Genomic DNA, 26718 nt, shown 5'->3' with positions numbered 1-26718 from the left:
TTTTAGCATGGTATATAAATATTATTTTACAGCTAAAGACCTTGAATCCTACAAAGGCTAAGTTACTCGCCCAGGGAAAGAACTGGTACTCAAATCTAGAATTGATCCTAAAGCCATGCTTTCTACAAATAGGAAGAAAAAACCATACAGATGGACAGATTTAAACTTTTAAGAATAAACTCACTGATATACCAAATGTGACATCCATAGCCTGTATGTGTGTGTGTGTGTTTATATGTAACATTTGGTGAAAGGTTTCATTTCCTTTTCGTAATCTCCTAGGTTTACTGTTTTAAATTGAAATACAACGCAGATCTGGAACAGTACACAAATCATAAGTGTATATAGCTCAATGAATTTTCAAAAACTCAATAATCCAGGTAGCCAGAACCCTGATTAAGAAACAAAGAGTGCGGTATTACAACACCAAGGTCAAGGGTTCAGATCCTTGTACCAGCCAACTGCTAAAAAAAAAAAACCATAATAGCCTCTTTTGTGCCATCTTCCTAAATTTGCTTTCTAAGACAGCCTTTAGAGATTAGAATCTAAGTGAGATGTTTGTGAGAAGCAACAGGGAAACAACGTTTGTATTCCGACTCAAAGACCAGAAAGAAAGAGATAGAGTTTAAAGCTCAAGAGGTACATTTTAAAAAATTATCTTTATTTAGGTTTCTGATTCAGCACATGTATCAAAGACTAATCAACATAAAGAAGTAAATAAGACATTAACTGGAAGTCTTACATCTCTCTAAACTCTGACAAGAATGTCAAGATTGCCACTATTAGCAGAAGTCCAACCTAGTCAAGTTGTAGACAAGCTACCATGAACGACACACAGTGTGCACACATAAGCAGAGGCAAAGGCATGCTAGCACTCGGCTCTCCTCTCTGCCTTGTTGACATCTTTCCGTTTGACAGTCCACTTTTGCTTTCCAGGCTAAGTTCCAAATAAAGTCCAAAGAAGGCTCAGGGTCAACCTGACCAGATACTCTTCCGGAGGAATGCATTCTTAAACTGTTGTGCCTGCAACTTTGTTTTTGCCAGGATGAAGTTCAGACTGCGATGTACAATACAATCTAGATGACGGTGCAGACTAAGTCAAGAACCAAAGTTGAGCAGTAACCCGAGTTAAGGCATGAATGCACACAAGCGCGCACACACACAGCACCCATGCTGTCATAAACACGGGATTCCTTCAATTGCCTAACAAGAGGCAACCTGGGCTTGGCAGTTAATCACAACTGCTGAGCATTCTGGAAAATGTTCCCTGTAACATTATGCTAACAGCTGTGTGTATGTTTTATCAAAAAAAGAAAAGGAAAGGAAAAAAAAAAACCTAAAAACCCTTTTAATCTCTTACAATGGCTCTTGAGCGTGGAACTCGTGTAGCAGCGTCAATGGCTGGCTCTTTAATAATTTGGAAATAAACGGTTGTTTTACTATGTATTTCTTTGGTAGTCATCACTACAAAGTTTTCAGTGTTGGTTACCTATAAGACAAGTACTAGACAGAAGATCAAGTTATACAGAACTATTTCTTCTGTACTGATAAGATAAAAATATTGAGCTCTCAAAGCACAAGTGACTATATACTTTGTCTTGCCTTACTGGGCATCCTCTACAAGCAAGGCTTCGTGCAGGAAAAGTTCATGTCTACCTAACAAAGGGCGATACATATTCTATTTTCCTACAATTGAACAAGTAACAAAAATTCACATTATTAATTCCTTCTGGTCAAATCAGTTAGAAGCCAATCACAAAGGGACAGCAGCACTTGGTGTCAAAGCCACATTCTGGTCTCACATTCATTGCATGGTTGTTAGTATCTCAGGAGCTCAGAATTTAAAACTCCTTTCAATCAACAAAGGAGTAAGTTAAATTCAATCTTAAATACTTCCACCATCTGCCAAATTTCTAGAATTCTCTCTAGAATGCCAGCATGCTTGATGAGAGAAAGCAGTTCAGAGCCCAGAGAGGTGTCAGGTATTAGGTAAGTTAATTTGGTTTTGTATAAAAGGCATGGTAATCTGGCAACAGAGTACTTATTCTATTAGCAGCACAGTGGTAGCCAAGGGTCTCTGTCAGCAAGACAGGAAAATGAAGGTACTGAAGCCACGGTTGCTCCTGCCTGCCTGCGGGATGGCTACTGATTCTGCAAAGGCCTCCCAGGAGTCAGCCCATGTGTGATCTGGGCGAGTGGGCAACAGACAGCAGTAACACGTTCGGCCCCAGCGAGAAGTGCCCAGCCGAGGTACGTCAGCTCCCTGTAGGTGAGGGGGCTCTTGCCTCTAGGGGCTCAGGATCTGAACCTTATGGGTCCCTGGTGGCTCAGCAACGGTTAAGAAGTTGTCCTAGCAGATACTGTCCAAGCATTACGGACTCCACAAGGGGATGCAAAACACCTTAAAAGGACATGAAACATCATCAGTTCAAAATAGTAGTGTTTGTTCTATCAGTTCTGAATGTCTGCAGGAGAGGCAACTCGATCTATGCTGAAAAAGTGCTCATTGAAGGAGCTGTGTTCTATTTTGAATGGAAATGACTAGTCTAAGGGAACCAGCAGTACATTTCAGCAGAAATCCGAATGTCAAGAACCTGTTTCTAAAAGGCATTGATCAGGAACTGTTTGCTCACTCCAAGTGCTTTTTCATTCCCCATATGGCAATGTTTTAATTTTTGTGCTTTCAGGAGGTAACTAAATTGATCAAAAGCTGAGGGAAGATCATTACACTGTGGACTTTGTTTGAATGCAAGACTATCCTACAGCACTGAAATCTATAATCTCATAAAAGAGTCTTGTAAACATACCATATTTATCCTATAAGAAACACCAAGAACTGTACCGTGACGGCAAAATCCGTTTGCCTACTCTCAGAATTCCTTGGAACAGCATGTACCAGGAGGGTTAGGAAGCTGTTGGTGAAAAAGCTGGGTTTGACACGGCTCGGTCTATCATATTAAAAACCTAAAGCCTCAATAATTAAATGCCAAACTTCTTCCCCAGATTTGAGAACTGTACTATGATTACGTATATTATACACACATTATAAATAAAATTTATATAGACCTACAATTTCTTCCAAACAATTAAGGAGTGATGTTCTCAGTTTGGGGGTAGAAGAAGGAAGAGGTGAAAAATCCTATTGTTGCTTTTACTTTCAAGTTCTTAAAATGCTAGTCAAATACTATCATCCAACAAGACTTTTTTCATTCTGTTAACTCTTAAATATGCATTTGAAGGCAAAAAATGGAGGTTTCTATACTGTACAATATTAAATATCTACAATGCCACAGTTCCTTACTTGTAGGAGTGTGTACAATATAGAGTTAGCTAACTGGGATGGTTGTCACAGAACATGGACTCTTCAAAGTTACTGATAAATTTTCAGTTCTCTGATTATATCCAACTGATACACATTCTCATCATAAAATATACATTCTCTAGTAAGTTATTTTCACCCACAGCATATATAAATATGCAAACACAGGTGGTAAAAATCACTTTGCTACCAAAATACAAAACAAGTAACTGCTGAAAAACAAAAATTAAGATGTTGCAAGTATTAAGAAAAGAGTGACTCACAGTGGTCCACTTCAAAGTGAAACCAAACGATTTATTTGTGCTGAGTGTAAATGAAAATAATGTATTCAGAATATACTTCTTTGTACACTGCACTTGCTTATACTGGGCAAAATAAGCAGCCATCAATAGCACTGTGCTACTTTCCTCTACACTTCTTTTCCTTTCTGCCAAGCAATATAGTATTTTGTGGCCATTATGTCAAGATACTCCTACAATGTCCATTTCAAATAAAATTTTCTAATAATATTTTGCACCTTTAAAAATTTGTTCCAACTATATTTGGAGAACAAAAAATAAAGAATGGAAGGGCGAATCACATTGTTTTTGTTACAATCACACTGCCTTCTGTAGCAGAAATCAACAGTACATTCTGATCAGCCATTAAAACCACTGGTGGGTAGGACAAGATTTATCAACTCATGTTAGAGGAGCCAGTTTAGGAAGAGTAACACAAAGGATAAAGGAAAGAATCACATCTTAATATACAATAATTATCCATCCCATGTAAGTGGAAAAGGTACAGCCATGTGATTCATTACTTTAGGCTGTCTTTTATACAAGAGACATGGATGTTGACATATACTGAAAATAACCTGTAAAAAGTGTATCTGTAGAAAGCGCTATTAAACAGAATATGCATCTTGGGCACTGATTCATCTAACTTCCCATTCTATACTGAAAGCTAGATTTTGAAAGATCTGAATTGTAGTGCTGAATTATTGGTATGTTGGGTAAACACCGTTATAATGGGAGAAGAAAGGTAATAACAGCTCAGTAATTTTCAGCAAATTCATGAAAAAAAATATAAAAAGATATCCCTTTTTCTTTTACAAACCTAAAAGCCAGGAAAATGAAGCTCTGGGGCCAAGCAAAAATTGCACACTGCTGCTGAATTACCAAATACGGAATAGCAAAGGTTCCAGCCAGGGAATGGACGTACGTGTAGATTCAAGTAAAATACTGATGGAAAAAGTCGTCTTGTTAGTGTTGCAGACCCACAACACTGGCTGCATTTCCGACAAACATTTACAACATGATGGGTGGTGAAGCCTAGATAACCTCAGTGCAAATAAGTCAGATCCGAATATGCCAGGGGAGGAAGCCTTTGGCGTTGAGTAGACAGACGGCTCCATTGGACGAGTCCCAATTTGAAATTCAGACTAAACACATGCATTAAGGCTGGGAGGCGGGGTGCACCGAATGTTGCGAGGGGGCAGGCTGCGAGGTGGTGGCCGACGGGATGGCAGGCTGCATGGGTGGTGGAGGCGGAGGCGGAGGCGGCTGCACTGGTGTCTGTGTGTTGGGAGACGGAGGTGGCGTGGGCCGTTTGAACTTGTCAGGACTGTTGCTTCTCCGTGGTGAAGGCCTCTGTAGAAAGGACAGGAACAGCAGGTCAGGCCACGTGTACACAGCTCATTTTTACCACAGCCTGACTCAGAGCTGAGGCTAAACAAAAACCACCAGACAAGAAACCAGCGATTTCCTTCTTTATCCCTGCTGGTTTCTGAATGGTAATGAAAACTTAAAACAAGGCAGTGTTTACACTTACACCTATGAAAAAGCTATGCAAAATTACTATAAATCTTGTGTTCACCAAACTTCTGGACTTGGGCCTTTTGAAGAGACAGTTGTAAAATTTTTAAAAAGCTGTCATGTCATCTTAAAGCTTTTCTGTCAGGTGTGTTTCCCCAATTCCTTCCACGACTCATCTCAAACAAGTTTTCATATCCTAAAAGCTACAGCTCAACAAAAAACACTCTTGCTTTTTTTTATAAAGTCCATTAAACGGGCAAAATAACTTCAGAAATACCTTAAATGCTTTCATAAAATAGGGTTCTTGCTTGAAATGTTCTCTTATTGGAAATACCCTTGATTCACTCCAATTCTCTAACCCTATTAGTTATATTTCTAACCGCTCTGTTGGTCAACTATACAGCCAACTCTAAAGAAAAAACTCCCTTCAGTGGAGTTTGAACCAGAAGCACTTAAATTTCCTTCTAATTCCAGGAGAGGAAATTCAGAGAAAAACTAGAAACAAGGCTATAACTTCAGGAAGAATATTGAGGGTCAGTGCACTGTGAAGGTGCCGATGATAAATACTTTTAGACATTGTGGCAACCAACAATAATTCTTTATGGCAAGGAGTTGGCCAGGGTTTAACTGAGGCATTGGCAAGAATTCAAATTATACATCACAAAGGGCAATTTTTCACAGAAAGTGAAGTTGAAGTTTTACCTCCCAGGAAGGATTTTAGTTTCAACACCAGAATTTGGCATCAAATGGTTGGGGAGTCTCTATAGTTTTAAGGTGATCTGATGAGGGAGGCGGGAAGAGAGGTAGATGTTTAAGGGTATCGAGCCTGGTCTCCCGAAGAGGGCCTGCTGGTACCACCATCAGGAGTAAAGTGCTACATCCTGCCCCATAGACACTTACTGTGACACCATGGGGTGTTCCCATGTGCTGCACGTGAAGGCCAGGGGAATTGTAGTAAGACATTCCGGCTCTAGTCAGTGAAGTCGGTGGTGTGAAACCAACTGTGTGACTTGCATATGATAGACCTGAAATGTAACAACAACAAATTAAATGTCATTTCTAAGTCATTTATCTGATGTCTTTAAACATGTAGGAGGTCTTAAAATGCAGAGGTTCTCAATCACCCACAAAAATGAAAACAGATGAGAAAAGTGGTGGGCTCATGGAATAGCATACTGGATAAAAGGGATATAAAAGTCCTGGAACAAAACAGAGAGCCCGGAAATAAACCCAGGCGTATATCGTCAACTGATCTTGAACAAGGGCTCGAGGAATACATAATGGGGAAAGGACAGTCTCTTCAACAAATGGTTTTGGGAAAACTGGGTATCAGCATGCAAAAGAATGACATTGGACCCTTATCTTACACCAAACACAAAAACCAACTCAATATGGACTAAACACTTTTTTTAACCTGAAAGTATAAAATTCTTAGGAAAAAAAGAAAAGAAAAAAACGGGGGAAAGCTCCTTGACATTGGTCTTGGCAACAATTTCTTGGAAATGACACCAAAAACAGACAACAAAAACAAAAATAAGCAAGTGGGACTATATTAAACTAAAAAGACTGTGTGTTTGTGTGTATGTGTGTGTGTGTGCATGCGCGTGTGTACACACACGCTGGCCAGTACAGGGATCCGAACCTGTGACCTTTGTGTTATAAGGCTCTACTAAACTAAAAACCTTCTGCACAGCAAAGGAAACAATCAACAGAGTAAAAAGGCAACCTATAAAATGGAAGAAAATACTGATAAAGAATGTATCTGGTAAGGGGTTAATATCCAAAATATATAAGGAACTCCTATGACTCAGCAAAACAAACGAAAAATTTGAATAACCTTATTTAAAAAATGAGCAAAGAACATGAATAGACATTTCTCTAAAGAAGATATACAAATGCCAACAGGTATATGAAAAGATGCTCAAGATCACTAGTCATCAGGGAAATGCAAATCAAAACCACAGTGAGATGTCAGCTCACATTAGAATGCCTATTATCAAAAAAAACAAAAGGTAAGTGTTAGCCAGGATACGGAGAAATGGGAAGCCTTGTATATACTGTTGGTGTTAATGTAAAATGGTACAGCTGCTATTGATTACAATATGGAGATACCTCAGTAATTAAAAATGGATCTACCATATGATCCAAGAATTCCACTTCCAGGTATTTATCCAAAAGAACTGAAAACAGGACCTCAAAGAGATACTTGCACTCCCATGTTCACTGCGGCAATATTCACAACAGCCAAGATGTGGAAACAACCTAACTGTCCACCAATGGATGAGTGGACAAAGAAAATGTGGCATACACATACAATGGAATAGTATCCAGTCTTAAAAAAAAGAAAACCCTGACATCAGTAATAACATGGATGAATCTGAAGGACATTATGCTAAGTGAAATAAGCAGTCACAGAAGGACAAATACTGCATGGTTCCACTTATGTGAGAAACCTAAAATAGTCAAACTTGTAGACACAGAGAATAGAATGGTGGTTGCCAGGGGTTGTGGGGAGAGGAAAATAGGGAATTGCTATTCAGTGGTATGAAGTTTCATTCAGTTCAGCAAGATGCATAAGCTTTAGAGAGCTGCTGAACAACATTGTGCCTATAGCTGCTAATACTGTATTATACATCTAAAAATTTGTTGAGAGTAAACCTCATGTGAAGTGTTCTTATCCCAATAATTAACAACAGTAGCAAAAAGTCAAGCCTTGCCAGGAGTTCAGCTGAGATGTAGGAGAGGATTAGGAAGACATGAGAAGAAACAAGAATGAAGTGGACAAAACAGAGCAAAGGGGTAAAAACTCAGATGCAAGGGGAAGTATTAAAAGGTACACAAACATTTGTGTGCATGTGTGGGGGGTGCATGGAGGGTAGCAACCCTGATAGCAAACAAAACCACTGAGAAATTTGCAGCTTGAGGATAACACAGGGAATAAAATCTCTAAATGTATGCCAACGTTTCCAGAAAGAAACTGATATTTAGGGAAGAAACAACCCCTGTTTTCATCTAGGACCTTAGAATATTCAAAGTGTTTTAAAAGTACACGTGTCTAGACTCTCCTTACTATTAATAATTAATAGGTCTGCGTTGAGGTCCAAACAGCCATATTTTGAAAACGATCAGAAAGTGATCTTCACCCACGTGCAGCCTAAGCAACCTAAGTCTTCCAAGAGTTACTGTGGAAGGCTCCATCCATCTGGGGTATCACCTATTTCTCACTGCATGAATGTAGCTGTCTTTACATCTTTGAGTTCCCAGTGTTTACCAGAATACCCAGCACAGGGTAGTTTTCATACAAATGGATGGAGTGGAAATGGAAACCAAAGAGAAATTTGGGGGTGTCTGGATAGGAACCACCTATTGTCAACCACTTTATACCTAAGATTGGCTACTGGATGCCAAGCAACACAAACTCTACTTACCACTTTTCGGAATTACAGGAAAACCAGAAGCTGTTAAGGATGTTTTTCTATGCTTCCATGACTGAGACATTCAGCCAACAATCTTTCCTTTAGTTGTCCCATCACAGGACTTTTCTGTGCCCTTGACATCTAAGGCTAAGGGTTTTTTTATTCCTTGATCTGACTATCAATTAGTAATGCTTTCTATTTGATATATTTCCAATTGTGGATTTTTGATTTACATTTACAAAATGGAGGTCTAGAGGTAAAGTACAAGTCTTTGGGAGCTCACTGGTCATTTAATGTGATATTTAGTGTAAGGACTTCATTCAATTTGGAGAGAGAAGAGAGGTTTACTTTAAATAGCTTTGGGGAATAAAATCCTAATTCTATTTCTTACGAAAGTGATGAAATTTAAGAGAAAGTGGATCCTCATTCCCAAATAGGAGATTCAATTCATTTAGGGGAAAAAAAAAAAAAAAAAAAATCTAGCTTATTTTCTAGTACCCTTCACCCAGCTTCCCCCAATGAAATCCTACAAAGAACAGCACACTGTCAAAACCAGGAAATTGACGTTGGCACGATACTAGTTACTACAGTACAAACTTCATTTGAATTTCATTAGTTTTCACATGCACTCTTTGCATGTGTGTGCATGTGCTCAATCATTGTCCCCATAATCCTTACTGCTGTCAATGACTGATCTGCTCTCCAACACTATAATTTTGTGACTTTGAGAATGTTGTATAAATTGAATCATACAGTATGTAATTCTTTGAGATTAGCTCTTTCCATTCAGCATAATGCCCCTGCAATCCATCCAGGTTGTTGTATGTATCAGTAGTTAATTCCTTTTTATTGCTGATTAGTATTTCATTGAATGAATGTACTGCCGTTTGTTAAATTACCTTAAGTGTATAAAATATATAAAATTTATAAATTTTCTTATCTATTTATTTTTACCTACTTCCCCAGGTCCTGTTGTTGATTATAAACTCTTAGAGGCCAGGGATAATGTCTTACTAATTTTTGTTTTCCCTTAAGTTCTAATCATCAGGTATCTTACCATCTCACCCAAGAATATAATAAAGAATAAAAATTCCAAAAACCTACGTTGAAATTGTTAAACTGCAAATATCAACTTATTAAGTAGAATATTATGGTTTTATGAAGCTGTTGCTGGAATAAACTTCTTGCTTTGATATGAAAATGCATTAACTAAAGCAAAAAATTTCAAGATTTATTTCACAATTTTGCTGCTAAGTTCAAGACTGCAAATTTCAAAGATGACTAAAAGCAATTCATGACTCCCCTCCCCGCAAAAGAACCCTAAGCAAAATAAAGCAAGATACAAAAGTACTTCATAATACATACGAAACAGACCATCTAAAGTAAAATCACAAGGGGCAGGGGTCAGGAGAGAAAGACACATGAAAACACTAAAATATTAACATCGCTTTTAGATGGAAAGATTCTGGATGACTATTTCTGCTTCTTTATATCTTTCTGATGGCCCCAAATTTTCTTTAATATTTCTTTGCTAAAGAAAAAAAAAACTGTGGAAACAAATTAAAGACAGACCTTTTTTTCCTTTTAAAATTATTTTACACATACAAGTCACATATGAAAACATCCTCTTTGTAAAAATTCAAACCATTTAGACACAATTTCCTCTTTCACTCCCCCTGACCTGGCTGGCTTCTGTCCTTGCCACTCCATCAAACCTCTCCAGCTAAGGGCTGCAGCGAGTTCCATGTTGCCAGATGCAGTTGCTGATCTCCACTCCTCATTTTACTTTACCTTACAGCTGACACTGCTGACCACTCCCTTCTTGTGGAGACACTTTGTCTTAACTTCAGTGACATCATATACCAATTTGCTTTCCACCTTTCTGGTAGCAACTTCCTGGTCTCTTTTGCCAGGTTTTCCTCCTATACTTTACCTCTAAATAGTATAATCGCAGAGCCCACACTTAAGGAGTACAGAGTTATTTCCACCTCCTTGAGGAGGGAGTTTTTACATATATCACTTGGAATTCTCTGTAGCAGATTTGTCTCTTCTTCCCTGTTTTATTATTCAATCATTTATTTCTGTCAGTATGGACTAAGTAAACTTGTTTTATGCGTGGATTATAATCTAATATTATAATATTTATCACTCAAATTGTTCCATTTTTGGTGTCTGGGAGCTGCTGTATCCCTCTGACATATCCCCATCATTGTGGTTGCTGAGCACTTCCTTACTTTCTTGTACTATAAGATGTCCCAGCCCTAGAAACTTCCATTTCTCCAAATAGTCCTAGTTCTTTCCACTGGAGAATAGAATTAGAAACCAAGATCTGGGTGCCGGGTGTATACTCATTGGTATTGGTGTGCAAACCTATTTTTATTTATTATTATTATTTTATCTATTTTTATTTACTGGAGTACAGACCCTTTTAGATCTCATTATTGTTCATCCCTGATTTAAATACATCAATTACATGCTAATTGGGAATGTCCTTTTTTTAGGCTGCATAAAATAATGAACAACCTAAAAAATAATTGTTGAAGAGTAACACTGTTCCCATATATAATTCCCATATATAAGCCCATATATAATCATGAAGAGGAAATTTCATAGGTTCTAGGATATGGATCTTTCAAGCAAATAGTGACATAGGATGCAAAATATTTTGACGAGTTGGTGAAAATATAAGATTTCCAATGTTAACCAAAAATGGGAAAGGAGGAGAAAGAACCAAAATATTTAAAATGGAAATAAAAACTATACAAACAATCTATTTCTGCAAAGAAGTGATAGATATTCTTAATACTGAAAAACACAAATTCTTCTAATAAAAACTAAAGTGAGAAGAAAACTGGAACATTTAGGCTATGTTGATCTACTACGTATAGCACTGCAACGTACTAGACTAGAAGGGATTAATTCTGCTGCCAAATAGTAGATAAAGTCTACTTTGATGATATTATAGAACTTAAAATAAAATTAAAATATTCTCACGTAGGCTAGCTGAAAGGAAAAAAAAATCTAGGTGTTATTATTACATAGTTTAAGGGAAAACCCCACACTTGAAGTAGGTCCCACTGCAGGAACAAGGTGCAATCAGAGTCAAAATCATGTAAATGGAATAAGATTTTTCTGCAGAATACTTATTATAATGGAAGTAATATTCCCAACCAAGGTCTGTCATTTGTTTTTCTTTTTTCAGTGACTGCAACACTAGTTTTAATCTATTCAAAATCACACACCTCTAAATATTTCTTTAGGTTTAAATAAACAGGATATTAAACTATATCTAATATGAATCAAAATCACCATCGACTACAAAATAACCCACCATCTTGCTTCTTCCTTTTACATCAATAAATGAGAAGGCAAAAAAAGACCTTTATCATGATAATAAAACCCAAGTGCTATTTTGGGAAAATTGAAAGGCCGCTAGGAAGAGAAGCTTTTGGAGAGAGACTTAAGGCCACTGAAGAGTAGGAGAAACATTCAGGAACATCCTCTAGGCAAGAACAAGGGGTGATGATCGTGCCGTTGATCCATGATAGAAGGTCCTTTTGGCCTGGGTTCACCCCTCTTTACCCTTGCCTGATGCCAGAGAGCAAGGTGGCATGAAGTACACAAAAGCTGCCACTTTTTGTGCTGGACTTTCTATCTTTTGATTTTCTCTTTTAAAAACAAAAGTTACAGCAGCACAGTGTGCTGGGCTGGATCCTAAACTCAAAACCAAGCCATTTCTATCTCACACTTATCTATGGCAACCCACATTACAGCACCACCTCCCCTACACTGGCCTTATGGGCAGGATAACAGACAAAATAAGATGCTGACACCCTAACGCAAAGCTGTTTTGCTTTACAACAGAACCTTTGTGCTGCTACCCTTCGAGGTACTCACCTCACTCCATTCTACTGTGAAACTCCTCCTGCATTCCCTTCCCCACCCCCAGACATTATTTTCCCCAGCTCTGTTTAAAATCTGCTTACTAGCAAGCACAAGAAAATTGGTCTCACTTTGCAGTCACAAGACACAATCCTGCAGCCCGCTACCTTTTCTTCCCTCCCTTCCTCTGCTCCGTCTCCCTCCTTTGCTGGATCACTGACTTGCCCTCCTGGACTGGGAGCTCCCCGCAGAGCTGGCACTGAGCCAGACACCCTGGGGAGAGAGTTTTTGGGCTCAGATGAAGACAAGCCTGCCTTTGAGGCAAAGGCTTCCAAGAGAAAGCTGGAAGCAGACCGCCGGACAGAAATTCTTTCCTTCTTGTACAGCCTGCCTTCTGGGCCAAGGACTGCTCAGGAATCATTAGGAAATGTGAGGAGGCAGCTCAGGCTAGAAAGAACTCAGGCGAGAAGGAACTCTGGCTTCGGACACAGGTACTCCCTGCCTTGCCACTTCCAGACAGTGTGACCAGTAGTGAACCTTTTCATCGCTGCTTCCTCCATTTTAACACAAGCAAAGTGATGCCTACGTTAATTATCCTGAGAATAAAAATGAGATAATGCACGTGGAATAGAGTAAAAGGACCCATATAAGATGCACTACAACGCACCCGGGAAAGCTAGCCAAGGTTTTTGTTCATCCACTGACACATAAAATCATAGTCACAGACAAAAAGGTGTTTGGGGTCAAATTCCTTTTAGATTAAAAAAAGAAATGAGGAGAAACATCAACTGGCACTATAGCATTTATGCTTCAAATTTTCAAGCTAAAACTCTTAGTCTTGATAGTGATCTGTTTTTGATGTTTTTAAAAAACATATGACAATTATCTCTGTTTACAAGATTTTTATATGCTCGAAGGGAACCCCATCAGGACTGCCTACTAAATGTACCAGAAATCAGTCACTGTAGTAGCAGAAGACAGGTACTCACCGGGTGATATAGGCCTGCTTGAACTCGGAGAAGGTGTGTAAGGGATTGGGCTGGACACAGTGCGAGGTCTTAGTCCTTGTGCAGACATTTCATTGAAATACCTAAGAGGAGAGAGGGGAAAATGATCAAACCACCTGCATTTAAATAGTTCTTAAGAGAGTCTTTTCCTATGAGAAAATGTTTGGGGTTCCTATCTTGAGGTCAAAATCCCAAATGTCTAGAGAGTGATGCTATAGCTAAAAGATGTTTATAAAATGGTTCACCGGGTCACACTGCTCCACCGTCTGGCAAAGCTCACTCCCCCGAAGCACAGGTTAGGGAATCCAGGTTGCTTTAGCTCAGAATGGAGGCCTGGTAACAGAGCTTAACCATACGACAGAGAGGACCAGCCTTTTCTCTGTCACACAACAGCTGTACAGAAATTCCACTGTCCCAAGAATTACAAAGTCGTCCACTTTTTAATGGCTACATTCACACTGTTATTTGAAACTCAAAACCAAGCAAGCCCTCTGGGATTTATGTCATCAAATTAAAGCTTAAATATATGTACTCCCACGAACTGAACATCAATAGTTTACAAGGTGAGCCTTGCCTAACAAGCAGCCACATGTTAGAACGTAATAAAATACACAACTACTGCACCTATGTCAGGTCACGCTTAGCCACACTGTGCCAAGTCTGACTTCTTCCTGGACTCAGCAGCCACATTAGACCTGAGAATTCTGAAGCATGATCATCAGCAAGATCAGCTTTCATTTTGTGAACCAAGCACAGAGTGCTGACGAGGAGAAATTTCTGCTTGAGAGAATTCCTGATAAACCATCCTTCGCAGGCCTTGCGGCCACACATGCATACACCTATATCTCAGCCCTGGCACTCAACTAGTTCATGTGTAAACTCTAACTCAGCCATTTCTAAGCAGGTTTATTCGACTTGAACAAAACCAGGCTCCCTCATTTGACATGTATCTCAACTAAATATATGCCATCGATTCTTCCTATCCTCTTTGGAGCAGCCCACCATAGTGGCATGAGGTTGGACTTTTCCTTCTATTCTACATCCAGCGAGGCAACTAGGACTGCCTCTTGTGGTCCTAAGTGTCAGACTACTTTCTTTCTCTCAAATATGTCATCATCATTCCTAGTAGGGAAAGAAATATTTACTAGGCAACTGTACTCTACCTGGAATAATCTGACCTATAAAAGGTAAGACAAACCTTCTGGAGTGCATACCAGTACTGGAAAAAAACAGTTATTTATCTGGAAGCCTAAAGTCATTGTAGTCAGAAGAAAGTGTCCCTTACAGAGTGTCTTATTCAAAATTGGATACAGGGTGCTACATATGTTAACACATGCTCTGCTCTGTCTCTTAAAGTTAATAATGTAGTTAATAAGCTATTTAGTATTCTAGTTGACATTTTTAGTTTTCAGAGGATAAGGAGTTTAGACAGAATAAGAAACTATCAGAAATAGATCAGTGAAATTTAGAATTAAGAATGGTAGTTTTATAATACAAAGCTGAGAAAGGATATCGTTATTCTTTTTAAATGAGGTAGCATACACATAGATATTTTAAATAGGATAACTTATTCTATTTTTATAAATTTTTCTCATTATAAAAAATATAGACTTTTATTATAGAAAATCTAACATTTTTCTTGAAATGATAATACCACTGTCCATAGCAAATTGGTCAAAAGCTTTGTTAGCCCTCTGGATCTATTCCACAGAGTGTTGAAGTGATAATTATTGCATGTGTGTTTTCAGACAATATGTTCTGGCATCAACAGACAGCACTATTTGTCATAGCCATTAGCAGACCCTGCTCTCAGACACTGGCTGACCAGCACTGTTGGAGGGACCCCGAGGATGTGCAGTCTCACCTCTCACACTGAAATATGGCCCATGTAAGGCAAGGTCATCCCTGATCCAGAAGGGGGAATTTTCCTACAGAAATGATCTGGTTCAGAGAAAGGCTAATTCCCTAACTGCTGGGTTTCTCTGCTGATTAATACAATTTTTTCGATTTATATTTGTTGTTTATCTTAACCACCACCTTATTTCCAAGTTCAGAGGAGAAGGGAGAGGAAGAGGGTGTCTGGATGAGAGACAAATGCTGAGACCATTTCCTCTGGTTAACCAAAGGATGACTCTTATTTCAGCCCATTCATAGGGGGGCAGTGAGGGAGTTCAGTGCTTAGGCTTGAACACATGAATGCAATGCACTAGTCTGATTTTTAAAAAGCAGCTGCAAAAAGGTTCAAAAGGTATCAAGTGTATCAAGGCAAGTCCATGGGATTTCAGTAACCTCCACCTGTCTCCTGCTGGTTCTTTCAACCCATGCCTGCATTTGTGTCCTCAAGCTGCTCTACAGCTTGCTTATCTGTAGACTGCATAGGAATTCAGACACTCCCGTGCTTTAAATGGATATAACACAGGCGTAAACTAATCCAATAAAAATGCAAACTCTGCCACCTCTCTACATATAACCCTGCCCTCCATATCTCTCCCTACCAAATTTATTTATTTTTATGGATCTGTTTTTGGTGGCCAGCCAGTAGGTAGATCTGAACTCTCAACCTTCGAATTATAACACTGCATTCTAACCAACTGAGCTAACTGGCCAGCCCTTCCCCACCCCAAAATAATTTTAGAGAGGCATTTTGTTTTCTTCTTTTTGTGTTTAAGGAAAACGTTCAATCCTCTTCACTTATCCCATTCTTAGCATCTCCTACAATGTGGTGGCACTCATCATCACAACAAGTACATGTTTAAGCCATCTCCTTTCCACATCTAACAGGATGCAAAGAGAGGTCTCGTGGAGGCTTTTCCCCTCTTTTGTTTTACGAGACTCGTAGGAAGGCCATGCACCCACCTCTCGTCATCCATCTCTAGGCTGGACTCGCTCTCCGAGAGCTGGCGACAGAGGGCTTCTCTTCTCTCCATCTCTCTCTGAAGCTTCCTCTGCAGCCTCAAGTTCTCTTCCCTCATGTGACGTTCCTCCTCCAGGTACTGTGCCATTTTCTCTGAATCTGAAAAGCCAGGGTTCTCAAATTAAACCACATTTTGCATGATCAAACCCAAATCTCACAAAAGGAGGCTTCAGGTCAGGTCAGCCCCTGTGTCACTGACAGAGGGACCTGTTGCGAGACAGTCTTTCTCGCTCTCACACACAGATGAGGTCTGGACTCAAAGTTTATCCCAAATATCAAAGTTTAACAATGATTTGCATTTAGAAAAAAAATATAAAAGACAGTGCCGGGAGGTTCTTAATCTTCACTCCCACTCTCCTGCGTTCTCACATGCTGTACATGGAAGAGGAAACAGCAACTGTAGATGAGTCCGAGGTGGCGGCTGCCAGAGCTTCTCTCTGTTGCTGGAGCTGAGGGAGGAAGGGGTCAGGGAGACAGACTCCGCCCACAGGCTCCCCTCTAGGCACCAATTCAGCTGCCTCCCAACTCCAGGCGCAGGGAGTCCTGCATGGGAGCTTGTGACACTTGTGCGCACACCCACCATGCGTGGCAGCAGAGGCATACCGAGAACAGGGTACTAGAAGAACACACGTGGTAACAGTTAGCTCTAACAGCTCTCCTCAGGGCTGCACACTGAACCCAGGCTGAGCCGCTTAGATTCTCTCCCCCAGGAATCTGAAATGGGAGCTGACATCTTCACGGAGCTCCAATCTCCTTCTGCTAATCCCAACCCCTACCCTTCTGAGATAATTCTTTTCAGGATTCTGTGGCACACTCCAGCACTCTTCCAAAAAAAGGCAAAACATGTCTCCTCCACCTCCTCTCCCAACCCCCCTCCCCTTTCTGCTTTATCTCAGATGGAATCTGTTGTTACCAAGTAACAAAAATAACCCTAATATAAAAATCAGTGTTTGCTTCCTTCCTTTCCCTTGCCCCAATCAATGAACTTGGGAAAAGTAAAATCTTCATGTACTTCTCGTTTCTGAGAAATAGCTACAAATTCAGAGTGGCCATGAACATGTCTAAGTGTTTCCTATTGTGTGCTGCTCCATATTATTGTCCCAGCCCAAATTTAAGAAAGATGGAAAGAGCTGAATGCCACATTGAACACTTCTCTCCCAAGAACTGACCCTACTTCAACTCCCAAAGCATGGAAAATTAGTTTCAGTCTTTAGCAACTCGATGAAGGCCTGGCATTTCAGCAAATAATGACATTTGATGATAGGTATTCAATGATTTCCAAAACAGCATCATTACAGAATATATAAAAGCTCTTGAAAATCCTTATTTTAGAAATTCAAATAAAAATACCAAAATTATTAAACACTATTAAGTGCACAAAACACTAAATCTCTCGTTTGTTTTCAATATAGCCAGAAACCCCGCTGTCTAATCCAGATGCAAAAATCTCTTTAATTGAAGGCATGCTGGGAAAACATTTACAAAGTGCACTTTTAATATAAATGATTTGTGTTATTTCAGCCCAAATATGCAAGCATGGAGAATTTTTCACTTAGCTCTACAGGAAGCACTTGATTGGCCCCTTGGTGTATTTACTGTTTTCCGAAGTAGAAAGATGACTGTCCGAGCAAGTTGACTTTCTTTTCCATAAATGAGAAAGCTTCACAGAATTGAAGATTCATGAGGCCCCAAGAACAATAATTTAAGAGAAAACATGGTCTTTCAAAGAAAATAGCAATCCTTACCACCTGGGGATCCTTAAACGATAATCTACAGATGAGATTGTCACCTGAAGTGATGGCTGAAGACTTCCTGACAATGCAGCAATTAACCCAGAAGCCAGAGGTTCAGAGAATACACTGGATCCAACACCTCTGGGTGTCACAGACCCAGGCACAGATGGCTGGCACCCTGGCATTCCTCAGGTGCCCTCTGCTGGCACACCTACCGCCACACCTAACTGGACTTCCTCCCGTGAGTCATCCTCCTTCCTTCTCTCACACAGAGCTCCCTAGTACTTCGGGGCCACAGCTCTATTTCCCCCATCTCCAGCCATTTCCCAATAGTTAGTCAAAGAGAGTGCCAACCAAGGTGACTTCCAGACAGACTCAAATAATCCAAAGGTGGCCTGTTACATTTTGCATTCCCTTTCAAGTTTATGGTTAGAAAACACTGATGCCCAGGTCCTACCCCAACCAATTTAATCAGAATCCCTGAAGATGAGGCCTGGCCACTGGTGCATTAAAAAGCTTCGCAAGGGATTCCAACGTTCAACCAGATTTGAGAACTATGGAGAGAGAGGTTTAAGCTCAGATGAGGCCTGCTGCATCCAAAGGAGATGAGGGTCATCTGACCCCAGGAGGATGAGGCAGATGGACGAGGAGAAGTCACTAACTCTTCCTCTAAGCCTAATCCGAACCAACTACAGGCAGCCCAGTGCCACCTTCTTCAGCTCAGCTTTCTCTGTCCTTGCACAATCAAAATAGCACTTACAGATGCCTCTGTTGGTAACTGCGGTCTCTTCAAAGACCAAATGGTGCGGTACAGTGCAAGTACTAACAATAAAAAATTCTTCCCAAATTCTTCTAAAAATTTTGCTTAAGACACAACATAGCAAGTATAAGTGGGGAAGAAAAAGGCAAACTGACAGCACCAGAAAGAGTTCAGAAAGGTGCTAAAAGGTATTTGTCTACCCAATACAACAAAAACTCAAACACATCTTAAAATAACTAATATTTAAGAACTCCTTGATTTATTTCATTTGTTTTCATGGAATATATGTCGTAGTTATCAACCTGAGGTACATGTCAGAATTACTTGTATTTTTTTTTTTTTTTAATTCAGTGGACCAGGTTCTACCCCTAGAGTAAACCCAGAGACCTGTATATGGTGGTGTTAGATAGAACAATGGTCCCCTAGAGATGTCCACATGTAAACTCTAGAACCTATAAAGGCTACTACCTTTCAAAGTTCCAAAAGGAACTTTGCAGATGTGATTAAGTTAAAGACCTGGAGATGGGAAGGTAATCCTGGGTTATCAAGGTGGGCCCAACATAATTGCAAAGGTCCTTATAAAGGGAGATGTGACAACAGAAGCAGGGGTGGGACTTACTCCACTGCTAAACAGGGGTCATGAGCCAGGGAATGCAGACAGCATCTAGAAGACAGAATAGGAAAGAAAACAGATTCTCCCCTATAGCCTCCAGAAGGAACGCAGCCCTGCCGACACCTTGATTTTAGCCCAGTGAGTCCCATTTCAGACTGCAGACTGCAGACTCCAGAACTAGAAGATAATAAATTTGTGTTGTTTTGAGCCACCAAGTGTGTGATAATCTGTTAGAGCAGAAATAGGAAACTAACACGCCATACTGTTTAAATGTCCAGGGATGATCCTAATGCACCACTGTACTAGAACTTGCCATGAACTTCAGAGAAGAAAACAAAGAACCACCGAAATTTTAAATGCATATTCTTTTTGATCCAGCAAATCTACCTCCTAAAATCTATCCTGAAGGTGTTCTTACACAGGTATCAGCTGTGTGTACAAAGACGTTCGTTGCAGTTGCGGCATAACAACCGAGAAGGGTCCATCATTATGAGGCTAGTTAAAAGTATGTTCTATTCATACAATATAATACTATGTAGATTTTTAAGAAGGGACTAAGGCAGCCCTGTATGTACTGGCAGGGAAAAACTGCAGGACATAGTCAGTAAAAATAGAAAGGTGCAAAACAGTATGCTTCTTGTACTACTACTTGCATAAAAGAACTTTATATACACATATACATCTATCTGGAAGAATACGATAAAAATGTGTATTTGTGGAAACCAGTGCCTGGGGACCAGGGGTGAAAGTGAGACTTACTTTTTCACTGCATACCCTTCACTGTATTATCTATTTAAAAAGATACATTTGAGCAGCCAAAAAAGTAGAAATTGCGGAGACCCAAGAAAACACACAGGGACCTAATCAAGCATTCAGAAATCTAGCTCCTTTGATTTCCAACTCAACATCTTTAGCCTCTTCTAGAATATTAAGTATAAATTTCAAAAGCATTTATTCTTCAAATACTGTGAACAAATGTCAGCTAAGGCTAAATTTAGTAGTAAGGAATGTAAACACTCTAATTCTGCCTTAATATTCCAAAAGTGCATTGAGGTCTCCTACAATATTTTTGTTATTAGCACAATCCTCAAGATGAACATGGGGGAAAAGATCAAACATATTACCTGTGATGCTGGACCCTCCTGAATTTATTTAAATTATTCTCTAGAAGCATTCTAAGTGGTCTGTCCTCCCCTACTATACTGTTTAAATGAAAATCTATTCCAGGATGATAGGTCTATTTATGTAAGCATGTATCAGTAATAAAATAAAACATGAATTTAATGAATTTAATTCAATGGTAAATATGGGTAATACCCTGTATTTGGTAAATGTATTAATTGTAGAGACAGGAAAGCAATGAAAATGGAGGCTACGTACGCTGTAACTGGGCAGCTCTAAGTTGCTTCTTCAGCCGCTCGACTTCATTCTTTAAAAACCTGATGTGGCGCATCATGTTTTCTGGAGAATCGATCTCCATGGAGATATCTCTAGGTGATGGTGGAGCAGAGACAGGCTGGTCTAATTTCTCCTGCAGGATTCTTCATTGAAAAGAAAAATTCCAATAATGAAAATCAGTTTGCCTCTAAAAGACAAAACAACATACTGGCTGGAGGGTTTATTTTAAAAGAAAGCTCCCATTAATTGCCAGAATTATCAGGGTTGCTTAACTCCTCTGCCCATTTTTCAACAACTTCTGGTCACCCTTACCTGCTATCTCAGATCAGAGGAAAGAAGTGAAGGATCTAATCTCCTTTTATTCTTTTAAACAACCACTGGTAATTAAGCATTACTGAAAAGTCTCTAGCTAACACTTGGTTCTGATTATTATGCCTGGAATACAGTAGGCACTCAGAATTATATGCTGACTAAAATGTTCAACATGCTGGTTTTAGGGCATGAAGATACTAAAGGAATTTCACGCTCTTAACGCTTTTTGTTGAAACATAAGCTCTTATGAATCTCCTGGGAGGGTGAAGTCACATAAAGAAACTCAACTTGTTAAATTTCCTCCCACAAAACTAATCCCAAGGGCAGGGCAAACTGGACTGAGGGCCCTTTGCTTCTGGCCATAGCAAAGGCAAAAAGTTAAAAACAAGACAAAACCAAAATTACTGGGTTAATAATTGGTGGTACCACCTTCTGCACCAATTATTTTTAGGTTGAAGCATCTAAAATGCTGATATTCAATAGTTTTTGACCTACAAAATGACAATTTCATATTGTTCAATTCAATAATTTGGCATTAACATATGTAAAACTTCCAACTGCACTCCACAGAGGCAGACCGACTGGTAATAACTTGCATAAAAGGGTTGAAGAAATGTTTGCTGTTGCATGACATTTCATATCCACGTACACACATTCAACACAAGAAATCCTAACCTTAAACATGTACAGGTACCTCCTCTTTACAGTAGGTCTTAAAACAAATAGTAATATTTCTACATATTAAAATCTCATCCTTCCCAATGAAATAAATTCTAGATATGTGTAAAATCTCTATGTCTCCTATAAGCTGCTGGGGTTTCTGGTTTTGTTTTACTTATAATGTTTTACCTTTGAGTTTGCCTAAGTACAAACTATGAATTACGTCTAGGTCTACCCTGACTGAGAAAACTAGTATGTTAAAATGCTGTAATGGTCCCTACATTTATTACATAAAACAACTTCACAATTTAATTTATTAGTACTGCTACAATAATGCAAAATATAGCTGATATGATTATAGTTTAATTTCCTGTAGATATATCTCTAATTTTTACTTTTCATAAAGTGATGTGGTATGTCTATATTTTACAAATCCACAGATGACCTCAAAATAACTTATGAATGTGCGTCCAAACCAAATACTTAAGGCAAAAGGACTTTGGGTAGCAAACGAAAGATCCTGGTGAAGTAGATTAATGAACATTTTCAAGAAACTCACTTTTTACACCCATGCACACATCCTACCTACAGAACCTTCCTGCCATTTTTTCAAGCCCTGCCCCACCCATCCACCCACCCACAAAGTACACAGTGCTCAAAAACAAGGGCTTGATAGTACCTTGCACAAAGGGGTTGAAGAAATGTTTGCTGTTGCATGACATTTCACATCCATGTACATATATTCAACACAAGAAATCTAACCTCAAACATGCACAGGTACTTCTTTATGGTGGGTTTTAAAACAAATAGCAATATTTCCTCATATTAAAATCTCAACCTTCCCAATGAAATAAATTCTAGATATGTGTAGTAATTAACAGTACATAGTGTATTCTAAGTACTTTAGAAAACAACTGAGGAAGACAGGTTGGTAAGGTGAAATGTTGAAACTGTAACCATCCTTGGAGACAATGTAAAGGTGAACAATAGCCCCATGACTAATTCCGTCACAGCCTTGTGACCTCAAAGGAAAAGAGATTCTACTAGGACATTAAGACAGCAAAGAATAAAGAGGTAACCAGCACGGGAATAGCTTGAAAGGCATTCAACATTTTTTTTCCTTTGGCAAATTAAAATGACGCGCATCACCCAAGGAATTAAATGTCCCCTTGTTATCCCTCAGGCACACCCAGAGCAGTACTCCAGACACACACACTCCCCCCCATACTGAACAGCAAGACTATACAAACCGCTTTTCAGCTTCAAGTTTGTCCATCCTTTTCCAGAGACGATTAACTAGAGCTTCTTGTTCCTGTTCCAATGTATTTTCAAGGTCAATCTTTTCCCGTCTCAACTAAAGGAGAGAAGGAAGTTTTACTGAGAGTGGTAGGTCACTTAAACTTTGTTCATTAGACTTTTTGATTGGACCATTAGGACCCCCTTACTTGGAGAAAACTGCAAAGACATGACCAATTTTCTGGCATAAACACATTAAATACATGTAGTTCTTAAACTTGAATTGAGAAAACCAAGACAGGTTCATTTTTGGATGTTAATGCTTAATTGTCTGGTACATGAATTACATTTATTGTTTCAACATTTATCCAAGGCACATGGAAAGTCTTCCTTCGAAAAGATTTGGGGGAGTTCTATTTACTAGCCATACCAGGACTTTTCTGGGTTTGTCCTTTAGTCCTGCGTACAGTTCAATGTTAAATGAGAAAGGTCCCAAAACAACTCTACGTACTGGCTAATGGATGTATATAAATATGTACTAAGATATAAAAACATACACAAGAATGATAAACAACAAATTCACAATACTGGTTATCTCTCCAGATATAGGGGAAAAGGGAAATCTGATTTGGGGCAGAGTTGGGGAGAGAACCCCAAACTACATTCTATTTCATAAAACAAAGGAAACACAAAATTCATTTAATCAACTGATATGGAGCAATATGCAATAAATACTGAGGACGATGACAGACACTGGATAACAGGGATGATGCAGCAATGCAGCGAAGAGTCAGACATTTCTGCCCTCATGGAACTTACAGTTTAGTGGGGGTCAAGATAAAAACTGAAACAAGTGAATTATATACTTGTAAAAGGGTGTCAAACTGATATGAAGAAGAGGGCTGATGAGAAGGACAGAAAGTGCACTGATAAACAGATTTCACAGCAATGAGTAGGGGGAATATTGTATCATTTTCTGCACCTGTATGTTTGAGATATTTTAAAAGGAAACTTTTTTTAAAGACAGCAAGCCTATGTTGCTGCCCTCATGCTGTCTCTTCAGCCTTTTCAATCGCTGAGTCAACAAATTATTTTTGATTGCACAGCTACAGGGATGTCAACAGATTTCACATTTCCTTAGTGAGTCACAGAGGCAAGCTCTACATTGATCAAAAACCCCTTGTGTATACGGTAAGGTGGAGCCAACAGAGTGTATAAAATGCAGTCTTTTGAAGCAACCAAAGCATCAAACTTCGAAAAACAACATCTGAAGTGCAGTTTTATTTTTATACCCAAATACAGTTCCCCTTTCTGAAACTGCTCCCGTGGTAGCTCAGTCTTAAGAAGCACAAATCTCAACCCCTATAAATCACCAACCCAGTCAATGTCCTTAAGGAGCCCACAGAGGGCAACAGACTTGTCCGTATTCACACAAGGAGCACAGGACAGACCTGTAAGAGCAAGTGGTTACTTGTTCCACATCTGAGCTAGTATGAATATCCATAAAATACGTTGTCTTGAAACCTAAACAATCAAGGAAATGATGTAAGGACAATGAAATGATCGTGCCTAAGTTTGGGGTGGGAAAAAAGGTCAAATATAGGGAGAAAACATTCTCACATGGCGGCACAGATCTCTAGGCTTTCTTTTCTTCCCCTGAAAACCATAAAAACGGCTGTAGAAATGACTGGCTATTTGAATAAAATATTTCCTATAGCTTTAGGTATGTGTAAAGCAGCAGCCAATACATTAGAAGGGACTCCTAGAATTAACGCTTCTCTCTTTCAGAAAGGCAGTGGAGTGATGTGGTTATGATCACAGACTTTGAGCCACATGCCTGGGTTCACATATTGACTCCACCAAATGCTAGTTAGATGTCTGGAAAACTATTAGACATAATTTCATCACTTATCAAATAAGGGATAAATTAAATGAGTTCACTCATGCAAATCATTGATAACTGACTGCACTTAGAAAGTGCTCAATACATGTTGGCTATGATAATCACCATCTCTGGATCGTCATCCGTTCCGCTTCTGTTCCAGCCCTCGAGAACTTAAGCTTACATTCTTGTCTGTTTCGTTCATTGGTGTATCTCACTGTCTACCACAACATCTGGCACCTTACGGGCCATGAATAAACATTGGTAAGCTTATTTGACAAGAGAATGAACCAAGATCACATAGTAAACTGAAAACAGAGCTTCAAAATATTTTCTTTGCATGGCGGAAGGTGACACTGAAGACAAAAAAAGAAGGAAGAGGGCAGGAAGTCAGAATAAGTGAGAAGTACTTTGTGCCATGAAGTTGGAAGCGTGCTCAAGTGCAAATGCTCCTCAGGATGTTAAACAGTTCCTACCTGCAGCAATGAGGAGAAACCCTGGAACATCTCATACAGCTCCTATGGAACTTTGTGATTCTTTGTGCTCATCGCAGCTTTTGCCAAGATTTGTATAATCCAGAGGCATTTCTTTAAAGAAACACAATTCTAAGGCATTTACCCTTTAAGGACCCTCTTCCAGTGCTTAACTAAAAGCATCATAGGAGGTAGTTGGTAGGCAAGAAAAAAATACAAGCAGGCATCATTTTGTAGTATGATGTCTAGTAGAGAAATGTATGCCCAATTACCTTTAGTATAATCATGCATAATGTTAGTCAACAACTCTGAAAAACAAAACCAAGACAAAGCTGACTTTACCCATGTATAACGTACTAGGCATGTGGCTTTGAGCAGCTCACTCACCTGCCTGAGCCTCAATGTCCCCACCCATGAAACGAGAAGGTTAGCCTTCAAGACCTCTGAGGTCCCTTTCCAGCCTACCCATTCTATCCATTCTCTGTCAGAAAACTGTGGATGTGGAATTAGATGGGCAAGAAGTGGTAGTGGAGCAATTCTGATAATCAAGTGGCTTAATATGATTTCCTCTAATTTCTCTGCCTTTTAATATCAGCGAGAGCTCCTCAGCAATGCTGAAAGTTGAGACTTTTAAAACTGAAAAAACAAGAGATCCTGCTCTTTGTAAGGCTAAAGATAACATGGACTCCTATAGCACTGCCAGCCTAGGTAATGAAATACTTGAAAATCCAAGCTTCTCAGCTGGGGCTTCCTGTGTTGTCTGCTTTGTGGAAATAAATTAGTAGAGCAAACTGGGACAGCAAACCCAAGTTACACACCCAGGGAGCTATGGTTCACTGAGTTGGGCAGCACACTGATAGCTGGTCACTCTAACAGGTGCCAAGAAGCTGAGATTCACATACGTTTTCAACCCAAGTTTTCCTGTTCTCATCTGTTTCCAACAGCTACCCCCCCCACCCTCTGCTACTCCCAAGCATTGTTGGCAAAGGAGATAGGCTCCCAAACCACGACATAATTTACCCCAAATCCTACTTTCCCTCAGGATCCTCTGTACTTGCTGATTGGATGGGACCCAGCAGCTCTGGCCACCCTGGTGACTGACATCTGTTCCTACCTTGGTGGTATCACTTTGCCTGAGACACCTCATCTCCCAGGCTAGTGGCTCCCTCAACTCTAAAATGAAAGGGTGGGTTCAGATGATCTCTCCTGCTACTTCTTCTAGCTCGAAAAATCTGCAACTGTTTCTTTACACTGCATACACATAGCCTGAAGGTAACTTTACATAATATTTTTTAATAATTTTGTGCATGAAACAAA

The 26718-nt window shown here is 39.5% G+C and overlaps 1 protein-coding gene across 1 annotated transcript in view; it reads right to left on the bottom strand.

The window, feature by feature from the left end:
* Positions 1 to 640: 640 nt before the first annotated feature.
* The window catches only part of CCDC6 (coiled-coil domain containing 6), a 103032-nt gene continuing 76954 nt past the window's right edge, over positions 641 to 26718 (bottom strand). Inside the window, exons 4-9 of the mRNA XM_063102775.1 lie at positions 23061 to 23164; positions 20821 to 20981; positions 16277 to 16433; positions 13403 to 13503; positions 6016 to 6140; positions 641 to 4950 (exon numbers count right to left, since the gene is read on the bottom strand). Coding sequence (XP_062958845.1) covers positions 4756 to 4950; positions 6016 to 6140; positions 13403 to 13503; positions 16277 to 16433; positions 20821 to 20981; positions 23061 to 23164 — 843 coding nt within the window. The 3' untranslated portion in view covers positions 641 to 4755. The remainder of the gene's footprint in view (positions 4951 to 6015; positions 6141 to 13402; positions 13504 to 16276; positions 16434 to 20820; positions 20982 to 23060; positions 23165 to 26718) is intronic.

The sequence above is a fragment of the Cynocephalus volans genome, chromosome 7 (assembly GCF_027409185.1).
Source record: "Cynocephalus volans isolate mCynVol1 chromosome 7, mCynVol1.pri, whole genome shotgun sequence".
NCBI lineage: Eukaryota > Metazoa > Chordata > Mammalia > Dermoptera > Cynocephalidae > Cynocephalus > Cynocephalus volans.
This window is presented reverse-complemented; position numbering and strand designations above follow the sequence as displayed.